Consider the following 16,204-nt stretch of genomic DNA (forward strand, 5'->3'; position numbering starts at 1 on the left):
TTCCAGCAGGGGATCTCCTTCTTCCCATTAGCTCTGTCTGCTACCATGGGGGAAAATGCTTGGGGAAATGGGGGGGGGGGGCATTAGTAGCCTGCTGATGCCATGGCATCACTTTCGGTGTGACCTGGAAGTAGTATCATTGCATCAGCTGATGCTCTAGATTCTGCTCAAAACTCTATGGTTACTCTTCCAGGTCATGCAGAAGAAATGTCAATGTGTTGTCAATGAAGTCTTTTGCCAGTGAGGATACCAGTTGCCACTTGCCAGCCTTGGGCTAGCTATCTAGCTTCCCACCCCATGCTGCTTCCCCAACCTGAAATGGCCTCAGGGTGATGCTATTTGACATCTTGAGGAAACTCATCTGTATCCCGGAGAACACACAGGTTTCCCCAACAGGCCAATAGCACCCCTTGGTCCATTTCAGGTCTGGAAAACAGAGCAGGGGGAAGATTCAAGCCCCTCCTCCACATGTGCCACAGTTCCCATCTGAACTGAGGAGAACCCATAATGTGTATCTGACTGCCTCACAAGGTTGGGATCCTAGACCAATCTCAGTCCTTCATAATATGGGAATTAGCCACAAGTTCTTTAGTGCTTTTGGTAAGACTAGGAAAGTAGGAAGTTAGTTATTTATCCCCAGAAGTAAGCAGTTTTGCACTATTGAACTGGTGGGGTGGGACAATTTTTGATTATTTCCCTCCAACTTGCAGTCTAATACTGTAATTGCGTGACTTTCTTCTCCTTTTAATGCACCTGTTTTACATGTTTATAAAAACTGAAACTTCTGCACACGCTATAATATATTGCAAGTCAACACATTTTCTTCAGGCCTACCTAGTGGTAGGAGTATTCTTTTCAAAAACAGCTCTATCTGTTCATGACAAATGAGAGGAAAACTCCTGTTGAAATCCCAATATTTTTTTGCCTGAGATAGTTGAAGCCTAGTGTGTCCCCCCCTTCATCCTTGTAATTCAGTAGTTTCTCTGTGTGGTTTTAAAGAGGCCAGCAGTGGGGAAACTAATTTCCAATCCCCAATAACCCTCCTCCTCCTCTAACTGTGACATTGTTGCTGGGCTCCTGTGTTGGCAAGAATTTGGCTCTTCACCTTTATCCTCCTTCAAACCATTTCTATATGAAGGAAGTTTTGCTTTCCTCCCGCCTCACACTTCTGTAGAGTAAAAGATTTGCTTGCCCTCAATGGATTCAATGCTTTGATTGAAAGGAAAATAGTTCAGCAAGTAGCACAAGAACATGTACTTCTCTGTTCCAGGCCTGTCCATGCCCTTTCCCTAGTCAAACACTCTGATGCTTGCAGTCAAATGGTAACCAGGAAGTTTTCCTGAGGGGGTTGAAATCGGGCAGAGAAAATCCTGCAAGTCAGTGCAACAGGATCTTTCCTCAGCTCAAAGGATAACTGTCGGATGGTTATGGACGGGAGGAATGTTCCACACACAGCCGCTACACGGAATGGGGCAGAACCAGGGGTCATTTCGTAGAAAAAGAGGTGCAGGAGCTCATTAGCATAACTCATTAGCATAACTCATTTGCATATGCCACACCCCCTGACATCACTGGAAGTGTGTCAGAAGGCAACACCCACCGCTCAGGCTCCACTGGCCTGTTTTGGATTACTAACGCGCAGATCTGCCCTTACAGAGGAGGGAGAGCTTGTACCTGAAGGCGGGGGGGGGGGGGCTCTGCAACTTACCTGGCTGCTTCTTGCTCCTCGTGGCCCGACTGAGGGCTGCTGGGAGCAGGGGGCGGGGCTTGTTGCGTGTTCCTGCCCCCTGAGCTTCTTACTGCCGGAGTGCTGCTCCTGTGCGCTCCCGCAGGAAATGACCCCTGGGCAGAACTAAGCTCCACATTTCCTCCAGCCATTTAAAAACATTTAAAGGGCTTTTTGCCTTTCTCATCTGAGCCAAGCTGTAGCATTACACCATGGCTCAGCAGGAAAAGGAAATGGCAGGGGAATGAGGGTTTCCTAGGCCATGGGGGCACAAAACTCACAGTTGAATCTGTGTTTTTGGCAGACGCGACAACGAACAGTGGAGGATGGTGGCACCCAGTGTGTTCAGCCCGTTTATAGATGCTGTTCTCACTTCACTTGCTGATGCTACTATGGCTGAGTTGTGTGCGTGCATGCACACACACTGGTCTGGAAGCAGGCTAAGACAGCCCTACCTGACTGTAGTCCCAGTTCATTGACTGCACTGAGTGATGCCATATGAATAAAGAAAAGCAGGCCCCGCATTAATTAAACCAAAAATGGAGGCGGGAATGTTCATAGTTCTTATTTTGAGCAGATACAGTATTTACTTTCATTATTTTGAGCAGATACAGCATTTCCTGACTTATTTCCTGACCTGTTTCATGGAATTCAAAACACATCTGGATCCCATAAAAAGTCAGTAAAAGCTCATTTGAAGATTGTAACAGAATTACAATGTAACCCTAAATGGAGTTACAATTCTAAGCCCTATGAATCAAAGAACTGAGTTTAAAAAAAAACCCTGGGCACTCCAGACATGCAACTATCAGTTCATGTACGGTTTGGCCCACAGGTCCTAACTATGTAACACATTGTTTACAGGCCTGATCTTGATTTTGTTGACCAGACATGCACTGGGAGTTCCATGCTTGGAATTTACACAGGCTGCCCATCGGTTTCCATGTACAATTCAAAGTGATGGCTCGGTTCTTACTATAAGTCTTGGGGTACTTGGAGGACCATCTCCTGCCATGTTGTCCTGCCCACCAGTTGAGGTCCTCTTCACAAACTCTGCTAGCTGCATTCCCGCTTGCAGATCCAAGACAGATGATAACCAGAGAAAAGGATTTGTTGGTGGCCATACCTCGCCTTTGGACCTCATAGTGGGCCTTGAGGTTTGTCTGGTGCCCATCACGCATCAGGCCCCACACGTTTCTCTTTCCCCAGGCTTTTAAATAAGGGGTTTCATCTTTTTTCACTGTTTTACTGTCAACTCCTAGCCTACAGACTGTTTTATCAATTTTTAAAAATACTCTGGTTTGTTTTTGTATTGATATTTTGTTTTTGTTTGTTTTTATTGATATCATTTTTATTGTTTTTACTGTTTTAACTGTGAACCACTTCAAGCAGGTCTGGAGGGGCAGTATACAGCTATTTTAAATAAACAAACAAATCCTGGGCACTCAGGAACCTAATTCAGATTCAGACCATGGGGAATGGGATGTGAGCATTCTCCTGACCCCTATTTACCCTGCTGGGGAATCGTATGTATAACCTATTAGCACTGTGCTTGTATTTCTTAACATTAAGGGTGTGCGAGGAAAACAATTGGGCTTATCTCCCCTTAGTAGTTGCATGGAAAGGCATTGCTTTCAACAACTGCTCCTTTTCTACTACACCCCCCATTCTGTGAAAGGGTCTCCCTGAGGAGGTAAGGGGAGCATTGTCACTGGACTGCAAGGTCATTTTATTTGCCAAGGGATTTAATGGGGTGTAGACTGCAGGTATTTGATATGGGGAAGGCTTGTTACTGGGTTTTATTTGTTTGTTTATCATTGTAATTTGTAAGCTGCCTTGAGCAGGATATATTAATCTTTAAATAAGAAAAAAATGTCTTCTCACCATGACAAGCTGCACCTGCTGAACAGTGTTCCCTCTAAGCTGAGTTAGTGTGAGCTAGCTCACTGTTTTTTAGCCTCCGGCTCACACATTTTTGTCTTAACTCAGGAAGGATGGCTCCAAAGCAACTAATTTATGCAGTAGCCAAATTGCTGACTCACAACTTTCATGCCAGTAGCTCACAAAGTAGAATTTTTGCTCACAAGTCTCCACAGCTTAGAGGGAACATTGCTGCTGAACAGCCCTCTTCTACACACCTCCTAATGATAAAAGAGCACTGTCCTCCTTTGCATCCCCATAAAACCATAGTTTTGAAGGAATATGAATGCAATTTCTTGCAGAAAGGCAGGGATGTCCAGTGGAGGCAGAAAAATTCAGTAGACTATATGTGGCACTAAATTCCTACCACCTAGGCTAAGAAATTTCAGTGCTGAAGGGAAACATCTAATTGGCACTCCTGACCCACTAACACAAATATAATAATGACAATTTGCCATCCTTTATAAAAGGTAAAGGTTTCCCTTGCTTGAAAGCCAGTCGAATCTGACTCTAGGGGGCAGTGCTTATCTCCGTTTCCAAGCCGAAGAGCCAGCACTGTCTGAAGACTTCTCTGTGGTCATGTGGCCGGCATGACTAAACACCGAGGTGCAAAGAATGCTGTTACCTTCCCACCGAAGCAGTATCTGGTTATCTACTTGCAATTTCTTGCTTTCAAACTGCTAGGTTGGCAGGAGATGGGGCCAGAGATGGGAGCTCACTCCATCATGTGGCACTAGGGTCTCAAACTGCCGACCTATAGACCTTCCGGTCTGCAGCTCAGCATCTTAACCTCTAAGCCACCACAGCTATCCTTTAATAGTACCCTAAATATGCGACTATTCTGACTTAGGTGGCTCAGGCCAACCTGATTTCATAAGGTGGCTGCAGCTAATGCTACGCAAAGGCAGGCAATGGCAAACCATTTCACCTTGAAAACCCTATAGGGTTGCTTTAAGTTGACTGTGACATGCCAGTAGTTTTTACCACCAAATGTGCCATCAGAAACTCTTACTCTGCCCTATGCTAGCTGGTTTACTACTACATTTCCTCCCCCCCTGCCCCCGCCCCATTATATCACAAAACCACTTTTGGGGAGCACCACTATGTGGACAAGCCAGTAGGGGTGCATGGTATAAGGAGCCCTGGCAACTGCCACCCCTAGCAAATAGTCGTAGATGGATTTTGTAGGGTCAAAGACCCTGTCCTTTTAAGTATGTAGTGTACTATGCAGTGCCTTTCTATTTTGGAAAAAAAAAACAGTGAGAGAGAACTGTTTTACTTCACAGATGTCTACGGAAGAACTTTCTGCTTGTAACTTCTCCAACTGAAAGGGTCAATGAATTCCCTGCCAGGTAGTGTGTATTGCTATTTCCCCATTCTCCAACACATTCTTTCTGTAGTGCATGTACTGCTGTTTGCTAAGTGGATTAGGACATAGTATTTACTTTTTATCTGAGTTGCATCGAGAATAGCTTGCCCCCTACTTGAAAGGAATGTCCCAATTAAATTACAAATGAAATGTCCTAAGTTGATAGGGCTAAAGTTTGGCTGAGACAAACAAAGTGTTCAAGCGTCACCGTTCTCCCCTCAAGATCAGTGCCCAGGGGACACCTAGTGGATAGGACTTGTCGTCTGAAGATTTAAAAATACACCCACACAGCTCAATAACTCTTTGCATATCGCTTATTCCTTGCTGCACTTCAGTATCTTCTATAATGATATTCAGTTTACATGGATTTTTGTAAGGTGACAGTAAGATGCTACCGATTGCACAGCCACGTTGTCCCCTGTTTGGCTATGTAACAACAGTTATGAGTTTCTGTTTATTCTGTGTTTACCATCTAGATAATGCACCTCTATATTTTTTTCTTGCCTAGGGCATCCAAACACGTCTGCATCTGCACTGCAAGCAAACAACCACAGAAGGAGAATTGTCAAGAGGAAGCTTTCTGAGGATGGTGTACTGAAGTGAACTCCTGCAATGAGAGTGAATATCTAGGGACTTATTCCCATCTCCATATGCAGGGATTACAGTGTTCTGCTCCTCTTAGTAATTGGCTTCTGTGAGTCAGCTATACCCATACGACAAGGACCCAAATGCTTCTTTAATTGCCCATTTTGTACCTGGAACAGCACAATCAGCTTCCAAACTTTCTGGTTTGCTGAAATATCTACTATCCAGGAAATGCAACCGTGACAGACTGCACTTTTTAAAAGCTTAGAAGTGCTGTACAAACAGGTAAAGGACTGTGGTTAATTCTTCACAGAAACAGCCCTGGGCAACAGGCTGCTCCAAGCAATCTGATTGGTTAGCATTAGCTGAATAGAGAAAGTCTGGAGAAAGCTGCATGGTGAGGAGAGATTCAGTCAAATTTCTGCCTTGACTGAGTTGAGTACTGAGCTGAGTCCTGAGTGTCTGATTTCAGCCCTAGCTGAGAAGAGTTGAGTACTGACAGTTCCAGAATTCAGCCCTGACAGAGGTTGTGATCACATAGGCAATTTGGTCCGGCATAGCAACCTCCCCCCCCCCCGATCAAAGCGGCATGATCAGACACACACATCTGACACTCGGCAGCCATCCGTCCCTACCTCGTTGCAAAACGACTCCCATACGCCATAAACAGCCACCAGGAGAATCCGGTGGTTTCCCCGGTGAGGCGCTTCCATATCGGCTCTTCCGGTATCTGAACTCGTGGATGCGCCACGGAACTGCAGGAGCCATGTGATCGCTTCTCCCGTTTCCAGCGCGGCAGTATGCCGTTCCCAACGCCCCAATTGGAGGTGCGCATCAGCGCCGCCAGTAGGTGGCTGCACGGAAGCGCACGTGCGAATCAAAGTGAGAAGGAGAATGCAATTGCACAGGTGTAGGTGCTCGGCAGCCACTTCTGTGTCCAGATAACAGCGTCCCAGCACACACCTTCCCCCCGGGGAGCTGCAGATATGTCAGGAGTGAGAGGGGCGTCCTGGAGGAGGGCGGAGATGCTGGACCTCCTGGCACTCTGGGGGGAACAAAGAGTGCAAGATTTGCTAAGGCAGATCCACAGGAACAAGGAAGTCCATGATGGCATAGCCAAGGACATGGCAGCCCGTGGCCACCACCGCTCTGGTCAGGAGTGCCGCTAAAAAGTGAAGAGCCTGTGCTTGGAGTACCAACGGACACTGCTCTATAATAGGACCTCTGGCAATGACCGGGCCAGCTGTCCGTTCTATGAAGAACTGCATAGGATCTTCTGGGGAGATGCTAGTGTCAAGCCCAGGAGGGTTGCCAACAGCTACAGGATCACCGCCAGGCCAGTGGCAGACAGCACCCCAGGTACCCAGACCACATCAGAGGAAGGCTCACCGGTGGTGCACACGTCTGCTGAGGAGGCAGCCGAGGAGCCAGAGATGTCAAGGAGCCCCAGGGAAGGGATGTCAGGGCATACACAGCCCCTACCCCACCCCCAGTGCACCGGATCAGTCACAAGCCCCCAAGGACGGCATGTGCCCATGCAGTGTCCCCTTTATTCCACCATCATAAAGGCACAGGAGGCGTGACACAGGAGGTGGTGTCTGAGAACACGGATGACAACACCATGGGGGAAGGGAACACACAGCCAGGTAATGCAGCCCATCACCAGCGGACCCTAGACGAGCACCACACTGGCAGCCACCGTCGGGTACACCCACAGTGGCAAGCACATCCAAATACCGGGGACCGTGGGGGGGGCTGGGGGGGCTTTGGACCTCTGCCACTCCCACTACCCAGCAGCTAGCCCCAGATCCCTCCCAGAAGGGGCTGCCAGTGACCTTGCACCACCACTGGTTCCAGTGGGACATGAGCACACTCCCAAGGACAATGCCCCAGACACCCACGGCAGGCATGCAGGTCCATGTGACATCCCCACATGATTGTTCCAGGGCCAACAGGAATGCAGCCAGATGCCGGGCCACAAATGCCACGTCGAGGACCCAGGGACCCAGAGGGTGAGTGACAGTGGAACCAGGCACTACAAGGAGCACACACCTGACCAGGGCAACAGGCCCATGCTGATGCACTGGGAGACAGCTGCTGCATGCCCCCATACCCCAGAGGACAGCATGAAGAGAGGGGTCCTGGGGCATCAGCACATGTGGTAGGAGGGGTCAGAGGTGGAAGGGGTCAGGGGGGCATTGGGGTGACATGTGAAGCCACATAGATACATGAGCCATGCCAGTTGCTCCCACAGACGTGCCACCCGGAGCGACCCTTGCAGAACTATCCCCGGCCTCCTACATAGCCCTCATAAGAGCCAGACGGAAGCAGGGATCTGCCCTCGAGAGGGTCAGGGACTGTCTCATGGAGTAATCCGAAGGGGAGCATGCAGCCATGCTGGAGGTGGCACGGAGGGAGCATGAGGAGAACCAGGAGGACCTGCATCTCGCCCTGGAGGAGGAGAGAGAGTCAAGGAGGGGAACCAGGTGCATGTTGTACACCACCCTGAAAATCGCCCGGTCCCTGTCATGGCCACAGGTGCAGCCACCCACAGGTCACCCCGTCAGCAACCAGACCGATGACCCAATGGGATCCAGCACCCCATACAGGGCGGACAACAACACTGGCCGCGATCAAGTTCCAGAGCCATTCTGCAGGCCCACAGCCCCACATGATGCACCCCCGGGACCCCACCCACTGCGAGGTTGCCAAACAGGGAGGCGTGGCCGTGGCCGGGCAATGCCAGCAGGCATCCCGCCAAGATGGGGCCAGCCGAAAATGTTGAAGACGGCCCCCTATCCCCCCCCGATGCCACCCTGCTGAATCCACACAGAGGGGGGGGGAGGGGCCAGAAGCATGTGGGAAGTCCATTGGCCAGGGATCCCTCCCCAGCACAGTGGGCTCAGTGTGAGCACACACTGCCGAGAGCAACAACACCAACCCCGAACCCAGTCCCACGTAAGGCAGCACCTAGGAACAAAGGAAGCAGCACAGTGGGAAAGCAGACAACACTTTACTGGGAGGGAATAAGGGTGGCACAACAGGTGCGGTGGTGGGGAACAAAGTGGTGCAAAACCCAGGGGAAGGGGGATATGGAAATGTACAAAAAACTTCAGGTGCACAAATAAAGCAAATCTGAAAGCCAACAGCCATACTGTGTGTGTGTCAGAACACAAACGTGGTCCCGTGAACCACCAGTCCCCTCAGACCTCCTGGCTGCTGGCCGTGGGCATCAGGTCGGTGTCGTACTCCTCTGTGGAGACCTCCGACGGTGGCGCCCCACAGAGGTCACGCACCTGGTCCTGGAGCCGATGAAGGGCCGTCTGGTGGGCTGAGAGCAAGTGGGTGGTGCGTTCAACTGTGGAGGAAAGACAGACACGGTGACCCATGATGACTGAGTGGCCCTGTGGCAGCGTGCCCCCATCCCAAGCATCAGAAATCCAGGGAAAGGATCCCCATTGAAGTCTACAAGCCCCTCTCCGTCCATCGGTAGTTGAACAGGGGACTGGCCAGGGGGGCAGCCACAGAATGCTGCTCCCACCCGGATACTGTGGCCCACACCCAGCGAGCCTCTTGACATCTCCCGGACGAGCGCAACACGGAAGGCCGGAGTCACAGGGGTGGAGGACGCCATGCCACCATAGGTGGACTTACATTGGTGCTGTGAGGACACCTCCAGTGTGATCAGCCGTCTCTCCAAGTCCACCAGGGAGGGTTGTTCCGCAGCCACAGGGTCATCTAACGACACGGCATTTGGAGGGGTGGTCCCACCTGCTATAATGGGGAAAAGACATTACTGTCAAAACACCCCATGATGTGGTTGTGTGCCACGCGCCACTGGCTGCCAATCCTACCTGTGCTGGCCTGGGAGGTCATTGCCACTACGATTGGGCCTTATTCCACAGGGTGTTCCACGTCCTTCCCAGCGGGTGTGTCTGGAAAAGAGGTGCTACAACATCAGGGCGTGTCAGTACTGGCTACCACGCACCCCCCGCCCGGAGACAGCCTCCTGTGGCAGTCCCACAACCTCCTGGGGTGTAATGCCACATCATGTGGGAAGGATAGGGCCACGGAGTAGGGCCAGGGGGACCCCAACGGAGCTGGGCGAAGCCATTGCCCACAGCAGGGTCCTGCGGTGACCACATGGTAGTCCCTGTCTCAGCATGGGTGTCCTGACACGGGGCCCCATAGGCAGGTGGGCCCTTGCATCAAGGGCACCGCCCGGGCCAGCCATCCCATCACCAAGTGGCCCCCGGGACCATGAGCCACCTGGGTAACTGGACATTGAGTGCATCGTGAAACTTCCCACTGTGGCCCACACAGACATCCATGAATCTCCCAGAGTGGTCAACGGTACCCTGAAAGAGCACGGAGTACGTGTCCTTCCTGTTCACATACTCAGTTGCCTGCCGTGGCGGGGTCTTATGCGGATGTGGCAGCCGTCCAGAGCACCGATGCAGTGTGGGAATCCCAAAGCCGCAAAGCCATCCATTATCTGCAAAAGGATTGCATGTTAGCCGGCCGTCTGGCCCATCCCCTGGCCCATGACTGTTTGCCCCTGGCTCCCACACCATTGGCCTCTGGGGATGCCAATCCCAGCCAGGTGTCCCATCCATGACTGGCATCCTGTGCTGCTGCTGGCCACCTCTATATGGTGGGCCATGAGGGTTGGATGCTCCCGGCCCTCAATGCAGTGGGTTGGGATGGAGCCTAACCCTTCCTGGTGGTCCAAGACAGATGGTTCTGCTGAGCAGCTCCTTCTCCATGACCAGGCACACCTCCACCACGATCCCAGCAACAGTGGACCTCGCCATGTCAAACTGCTCGCCAACCTCCCTGTAACTGTTTATGCCAGCCATCCACCAGACGGTGATAGCCACACGTTCCTCCACAAGGACGGCTTCCCTCATGGTGGTCCCTTGCCACTCGATCACAGGCTGAAGTGTGTGGACCAGCCAGCTGAAGGTTGCCCTGGTCATCCTGAAGTTCTTGAACCACTGCTCGTCCTCCCACTCTCATAACGTAGGTATTCCACCACTGTGTGGACCAGGGGTTCACCAGCGGAGTGGGGTGCTGTCTTCTGCTAATTTTAATAGGGTGGCCCTATCCAGGGGGTGCTTGGCTAGGTAGTTCCTCCGTCTGGCTGCCCGATGAGCCTGATGGCGATGGCGAATGGCTGTCCTCCTGGCATGAATTCTCTGGATTCTGTCCTGATGGTCATCCAGGAGTACCAAGCATAGTCGTATGCCGAGCAGGAAGACTGTGGGAAGCGCTTCCGGGGACTCCATGGTTACTGGTCCCAGTGCGATGCTCCACGTGTGGGGGGATCAACCAGTTTTCAGCTGGGACAACTTCTGTGCTTGTCCACTTATGCGCATGCGCGGGGGCGACCACCATCACCGAGCGATTCCAACTGCTATTGGGGGATGGCGATGGCATCCCAAACATTGGGCCACTACCTCGGCTGCTGGTGCTGACCAACGGCAGTGGTGGTGTCTCATCCCTATGACATCACTCTCTAGAGGGTCCACACCTGTGCTTGATCTCTTCTGCGCATGCGCATCCATGTGTCCTCGCCGGTTTCCTGCTTCCGCCATGGCTCCGTACTGGTGCCACGTTAACGGTGTGAACCGCCCCTCACCGGCCAGCTACGGGATGCTGCCGGCTTTGTGGGACAGGTCTGAATGCTATGCAGTGCTCCTGAATCCTGTGGCTTTTTTCTCAGCGGGATACTGCCGCGGCAACCTGCCGGTCTGGACACAACCTGAGAGTAGTTTAACACAGGAGAACTGGGGTAAGGTTGGCAAGGATGTTTGGGAAGTAGGTGAAGACTCCATGGTGGTGGCATGGGGCTCCTAGAGGAAAATCAGGTTTCAATCTGGCTGCTGCAGGCTGCTACAACAAAGCCAGGTGCACTGTGGCTGGACAGGGAGCCAGGAACTACAGCCATGATGGACGGCTGCAGCTTCTGGAGTGCCCTGTCGGCAGCTGCCTGCTGCTTCTACTGGGGCTCCTTCATGCAAGTGCAGAGAAGAAAGGAAGCTGGAGGTGGCATGGGCCACAGAGGCAGCAAAACCTGGGCTGCAGGGGACTGGCGTTGAGGAGCCAAGGGTAGAGTGGGGTATCCGTGCCACATACACTTCCATAGCCACTGCCGGGGAACGTGCTGCCTGCCCACACCTGTCCTGGCCAGGAGGCAGGAGAGGCACAGGCTGGCGGGGGGGGGGGCCTCTGGGGTCAGGCTGCAGACGGGGGGAAGAGAGGACCCCCCAGCCCAGTGGCCCTGGATGGACTGGTGACAGTCTTTCCGGAAGCACTCGCCGCCCCCTTCTGCAGCTCCTTAGTTCAGCCAGGAGGTGCGGCGGTCATGGGGGGGGGGGGAAGGAAGGGCGAACACTGCTTTGTTGCACTGGAGCCTGGCACACCCTTCCCTCTAGCCCCCACATGGGAAGACCAGGTGGGGCAGGGGCCAGCCAGCGTGAGTTTTTTATTTTATTGTTATTTCAGTGTCCCGACTTTTTAAAAGGCACCCCAAATTTTAAAAAAACTTGCCTATGGGTCTGCTCTCATTAGCTTGAAATACAAGAACTAAAGTCTGTGCATGTAGTGGTTTTACCTCAGAGTTATCCATATTGATAGATCCAGGTGGGTAGCTGTGCTGGTCTGAAGCAGTAGAACAAATATTCAGTCCAGTGGGGCGCCTTTAAGACCAACAAAGGTTTATTCAAGGGGCGAGCTTTTGTGTGCACATATACTTCTACAGAATAATGGAGATTTTTTAAACAGATTAATAACAAGCTTAATTTATATGGCAATTAATTTATATAATTTATTAATAACAAGCTTAATTTATATGGCTATCATCCGCCTGGGGAAAAACACAGCAGGGAAATAAATATGATGACAGCCATATAAACTAAGCTTGTTATTCTTTTAATCTGTTAAAACATCTTAATTATTCTGTATGCTAATTTACTGCCCACCCTCTATATGTATTACTTCTATTTCCATTTCATTGAATCTGAAGACGTGTGCGTGCACATGAAAGCTCATACCTTGAATAAACCTTTGTTGGTCTTAAAGGTGCCCCACTGGACTCTAAATTTGTTCTTATCCATATTGAGTTACCCCAGAAATTTCAACCCCTCATTTCACCTGACCTTTCCCCTCTCTGTTGAATAAAATACTTTATTTTTGAATTTCAAAATGTCTTAAGTGCCATTTTCAGAGGTTTAAGTTAAAGGGCAATCCCGAGTCTTCCCACAGGTTTCTGGGCTGAGCCAGCCGTAAAATATACTGACACAGAGTGGGGCAGCCAAAGTTCTTCAGGAAAGAAGAAAACAGACCACTAGGGCTGCTCAGTCAGAAAGGGAAAGAAAAATGGAGGGAAAATCTTGCCTCTGAGGGAGGGAAGTGGACAGGGCTGTCATAGCAACACGTAAAAACTGTGGTTTTTCAATATGTATATCTAAGATTTCAGCCCCCCCCCCCCAATTCATCCGTCTTTTATCTTTACTTTAAAGTCATTTATTTCAACAGGCTTTCCTAGATTGAGACAGCATCTTCACAAGTGACATTTTTCAAGAGACATGCTTCAACAGGGCTGCAAGTCTCATAGAATTTATGGGATTTGCTCCCAATAAACCTTATTTCCAAGTAAGGGTGGCCATTTGGGTTTGTGCTAGAATGTCAGAGTAGGATCTGGGAAGCCCAGATTAAAATCCCCATTTTGCAATAAAATTTGCTGAGTGACCTTGGGCCAGTTACTCTCAGCATAATTTACCTCACAGGGTTGTTGTGAGGATAAAATGCTGCATGGAAAAACAATATACCACAGCTTGAGCTCTTTGGAGAAAGGGCAAAATAAACATGTACTAATCCCACTGATTAAGTGGGGCTTACTCCCAAGTAAACATAAATAGATCTGGGCTGTAGAGTGCAGATTTTGTTAGTATCAAAGAAAGGTGGGATGTACTCCTAAATCAATCTACTCAGAAATAAATCCCACTGAGTTCAATAGTACTTACTTGCAGGTAAGCATGCAAACATAGAAATTCAAAACTTTGGCCTTACCCTCCAACATCTGATGGGGGGGGGGGAACACATATGAATGCCTCCATGCAATATGAATCAGTGGCTCATACTGTAGAGCTTATCCTTGAGAACTAGTGGCAGGGCTTTTTTTCTTTTTAAAATGTTTAAAAGTTCATGAGTTTTCAGTATACAGAAACTTCATTTCCCTCTTGAGAGTTCAGGCACCTCTCCCCCGCCCTTTTTTTTTTTTAAAGGCCCGACTAGTGGCATACCCCTCAGAAGAATTTTTGAGAACAAACATTTGTGAGCATAGTGGAAAAACTCATTTGCATGATTATGTGTTTTCAGATCTGTTATATATATCTGGATCACACGCCTTACCAAAGAGGAAAACCTTCACAGTTTCAGAACTCAGAACAAAGTCTGGACGGCTAGTGTTATGGATGCGGACCGCCACCAGGGATCCGCAGCTAGAATCGGAGCTTGGCTCCTTTTAACAATAGGAACCTAGGATCCTAGTTCCCCCAGCATTCACCAATAGCAGCTTTGGCGGGAAATTCAAACCCTCCAACGGGACTGTGGGTGTGCTGGGTGGGTGTGTATATAGTTGGCCTTGCAGGGCCATTTTCCAGTTCCAGTGTTAAGTACAATCAGGGCTATTTTTGGGCAGGAACGCACAGGAACGGAGTTCCGTCTGGCTCCTGAGTTGGCCACGCCCAGCAGGAACTCATTAGCATAATAGGCCACACCTAACAGCAGACACTCATTAGGATTGGCTACATTAGGGGTGTGTGGCCTAACATGCAAAGAAGTTCCTGCTACAAAAAAAGCACAGGGTTTTGACAACAAAGTAAACAGAATAAGAAGCAAAAGGTGGGTGTGGTTGGATGACCACACTTCTGGTAACATGTGGGGTGTGGCCTAATATGCTAATGAACTGTGCTGTCAGGGATGTGGCCTAATATGCTAATGCGTTTCTGCTGTTGGGTGTGGCCTATTATGCTAATGAGTTCCTGCTGGGCTTTTTCTACAAAAAAAGCCCCGAGTACAATAAACGTGTGCAACTGCATGTCGTTGTCGGAGTCCTCCATGCGGCAAACCCAGTACTTTTCAGCTAGTTTCCAATATTAATACCTGTCTGCAGTATACTAATCATTTTGCAACTTTATTTGGACAGGGATTTGCACCAGCAACAAACAGGTACAGTCAAATACCTCCACAAACCAATACCAAACATGATAAAACAGGGTTTGAACCCATTAAATTACTCTGGTTAGAGGATATCCTTAAAACAGCAAAACTGACTGAGTCATTAAATAAATATAGGCTCATTCAAATTAGCAGCTCATAATAATTATCTAAACCCAACGTGTTTTCTCTCTTTCTATGGCTTTATAAGCAAGGCCCACAACTATTCTGCCTAGTTCCTACCATTTCAAGTTGTTAATGCTGCTACAAGAGTCTCCTTATCACATAATCTCTCTCATCTCCCTTCCTTACCAGACTTCCAACAATACAATCCTAACCATAATTACTCCCTTTTAAGTCCCTTGATACCAATGAGTTTAGCATGGAGTAACTCCGGTTAGGCTTACAAAGGGTCAGGCACAATGCGTCTTACACCGGAGATTCACTGGTATCTCGCATTCAAAAGGCGGGCGGGCGTTTAAAAAATGCACACTGCACACACTACTTCTCCCTTGCATGCTCAAACGCTATCGAGAGGGCTTCGAAGCGCTTTACCGTAAGGAGAACGCAACCCGCTGCCACTCCCAAGATGGCAACCCTCACCCTGCCGGAGAGGGCGGGGAAAGAAGCGGAAGTGAAGTTAGTGTTGACAGGAGCTGGGCGGCCTTGTGTGTGGCTTCGTTTGGGACTCTTCGGTAGCGCAATGATCCCCACGGAGGAGGCGTCCGCCCGGAGAAGGGAGATAGAAGAGAAACTCAAACAGGTGGGGCTGGCTGGGAGGAACGGAGGCTCCTCAGGGATCCCCCGCGCCTGGCTGTCCAGCGTTCTATTCGTGTCTCTCCCCCACTCTCCACTCCCTTCCTGCTTCTTTTGTGGCGGACCCCAAATCATTTGGAGACCCCTGCCCGGCGCGTTGCGTTACTGATCACAAATAAGAGAAATCGCCCCGCGAGGTAAAGAGTACTTGGAGGCTGTCGCGACAGCCAGGAGGCAAATCTCCCCTCCCCCATAGGAAGCCTGCCTCGAGCCGGTGTGTGTGTGTGTTTCATTGTAAAAAGCACTGCATAAATATTCCTCCTTCCCAAGGATTTTGGGGTAGGGGGGCATTTTTCTGTGAGAGGCAGTTCTTTCTTAGTGTTCTTGAGGCGTGGTCTCTTTATGGCATGGTCGTCGTGGGCTTTGGGGATTCCCATTTCAGTATCTTTCTGGAGATCTTGAGTCCGCATCCTCTCCTTACAGAGCTCATTGGATTTAGGGCCCTGAGTTTGTAGTACTCAGTGGCTTCTTTATGGCCACTAGGGTGCCCTCTGTGCCCAGGATAGGCACTGAAACATAGTCTACTTTGGCTGGTGGCGGCGCTCTTAAGTTCTCAGGTAGAGCTC

At 50.0% G+C, this 16,204-nt stretch overlaps 1 protein-coding gene across 14 annotated transcripts in view; it reads left to right on the forward strand.

Moving 5' to 3' along the window:
* The first annotated feature begins 15,468 nt into the window (after window positions 1-15,468).
* EXOC7 (exocyst complex component 7) overlaps window positions 15,469-16,204 on the forward strand; it is a 68,270-nt gene continuing 67,534 nt past the window's right edge. For all 14 annotated transcript variants that reach the window (XM_015414445.1, XM_015414447.1, XM_015414449.1 and 11 more), the window contains exon 1: window positions 15,469-15,585. In XM_015414445.1, coding sequence (XP_015269931.1) covers window positions 15,526-15,585 — 60 coding nt within the window. In that variant the 5' untranslated portion in view covers window positions 15,469-15,525. The remainder of the gene's footprint in view (window positions 15,586-16,204) is intronic.

This window comes from Gekko japonicus, unplaced genomic scaffold, assembly GCF_001447785.1.
Source record: "Gekko japonicus isolate JY-2015 unplaced genomic scaffold, Gekko_japonicus_V1.1 scaffold277, whole genome shotgun sequence".
In the NCBI taxonomy this organism is placed as follows: domain Eukaryota; kingdom Metazoa; phylum Chordata; class Lepidosauria; order Squamata; family Gekkonidae; genus Gekko; species Gekko japonicus.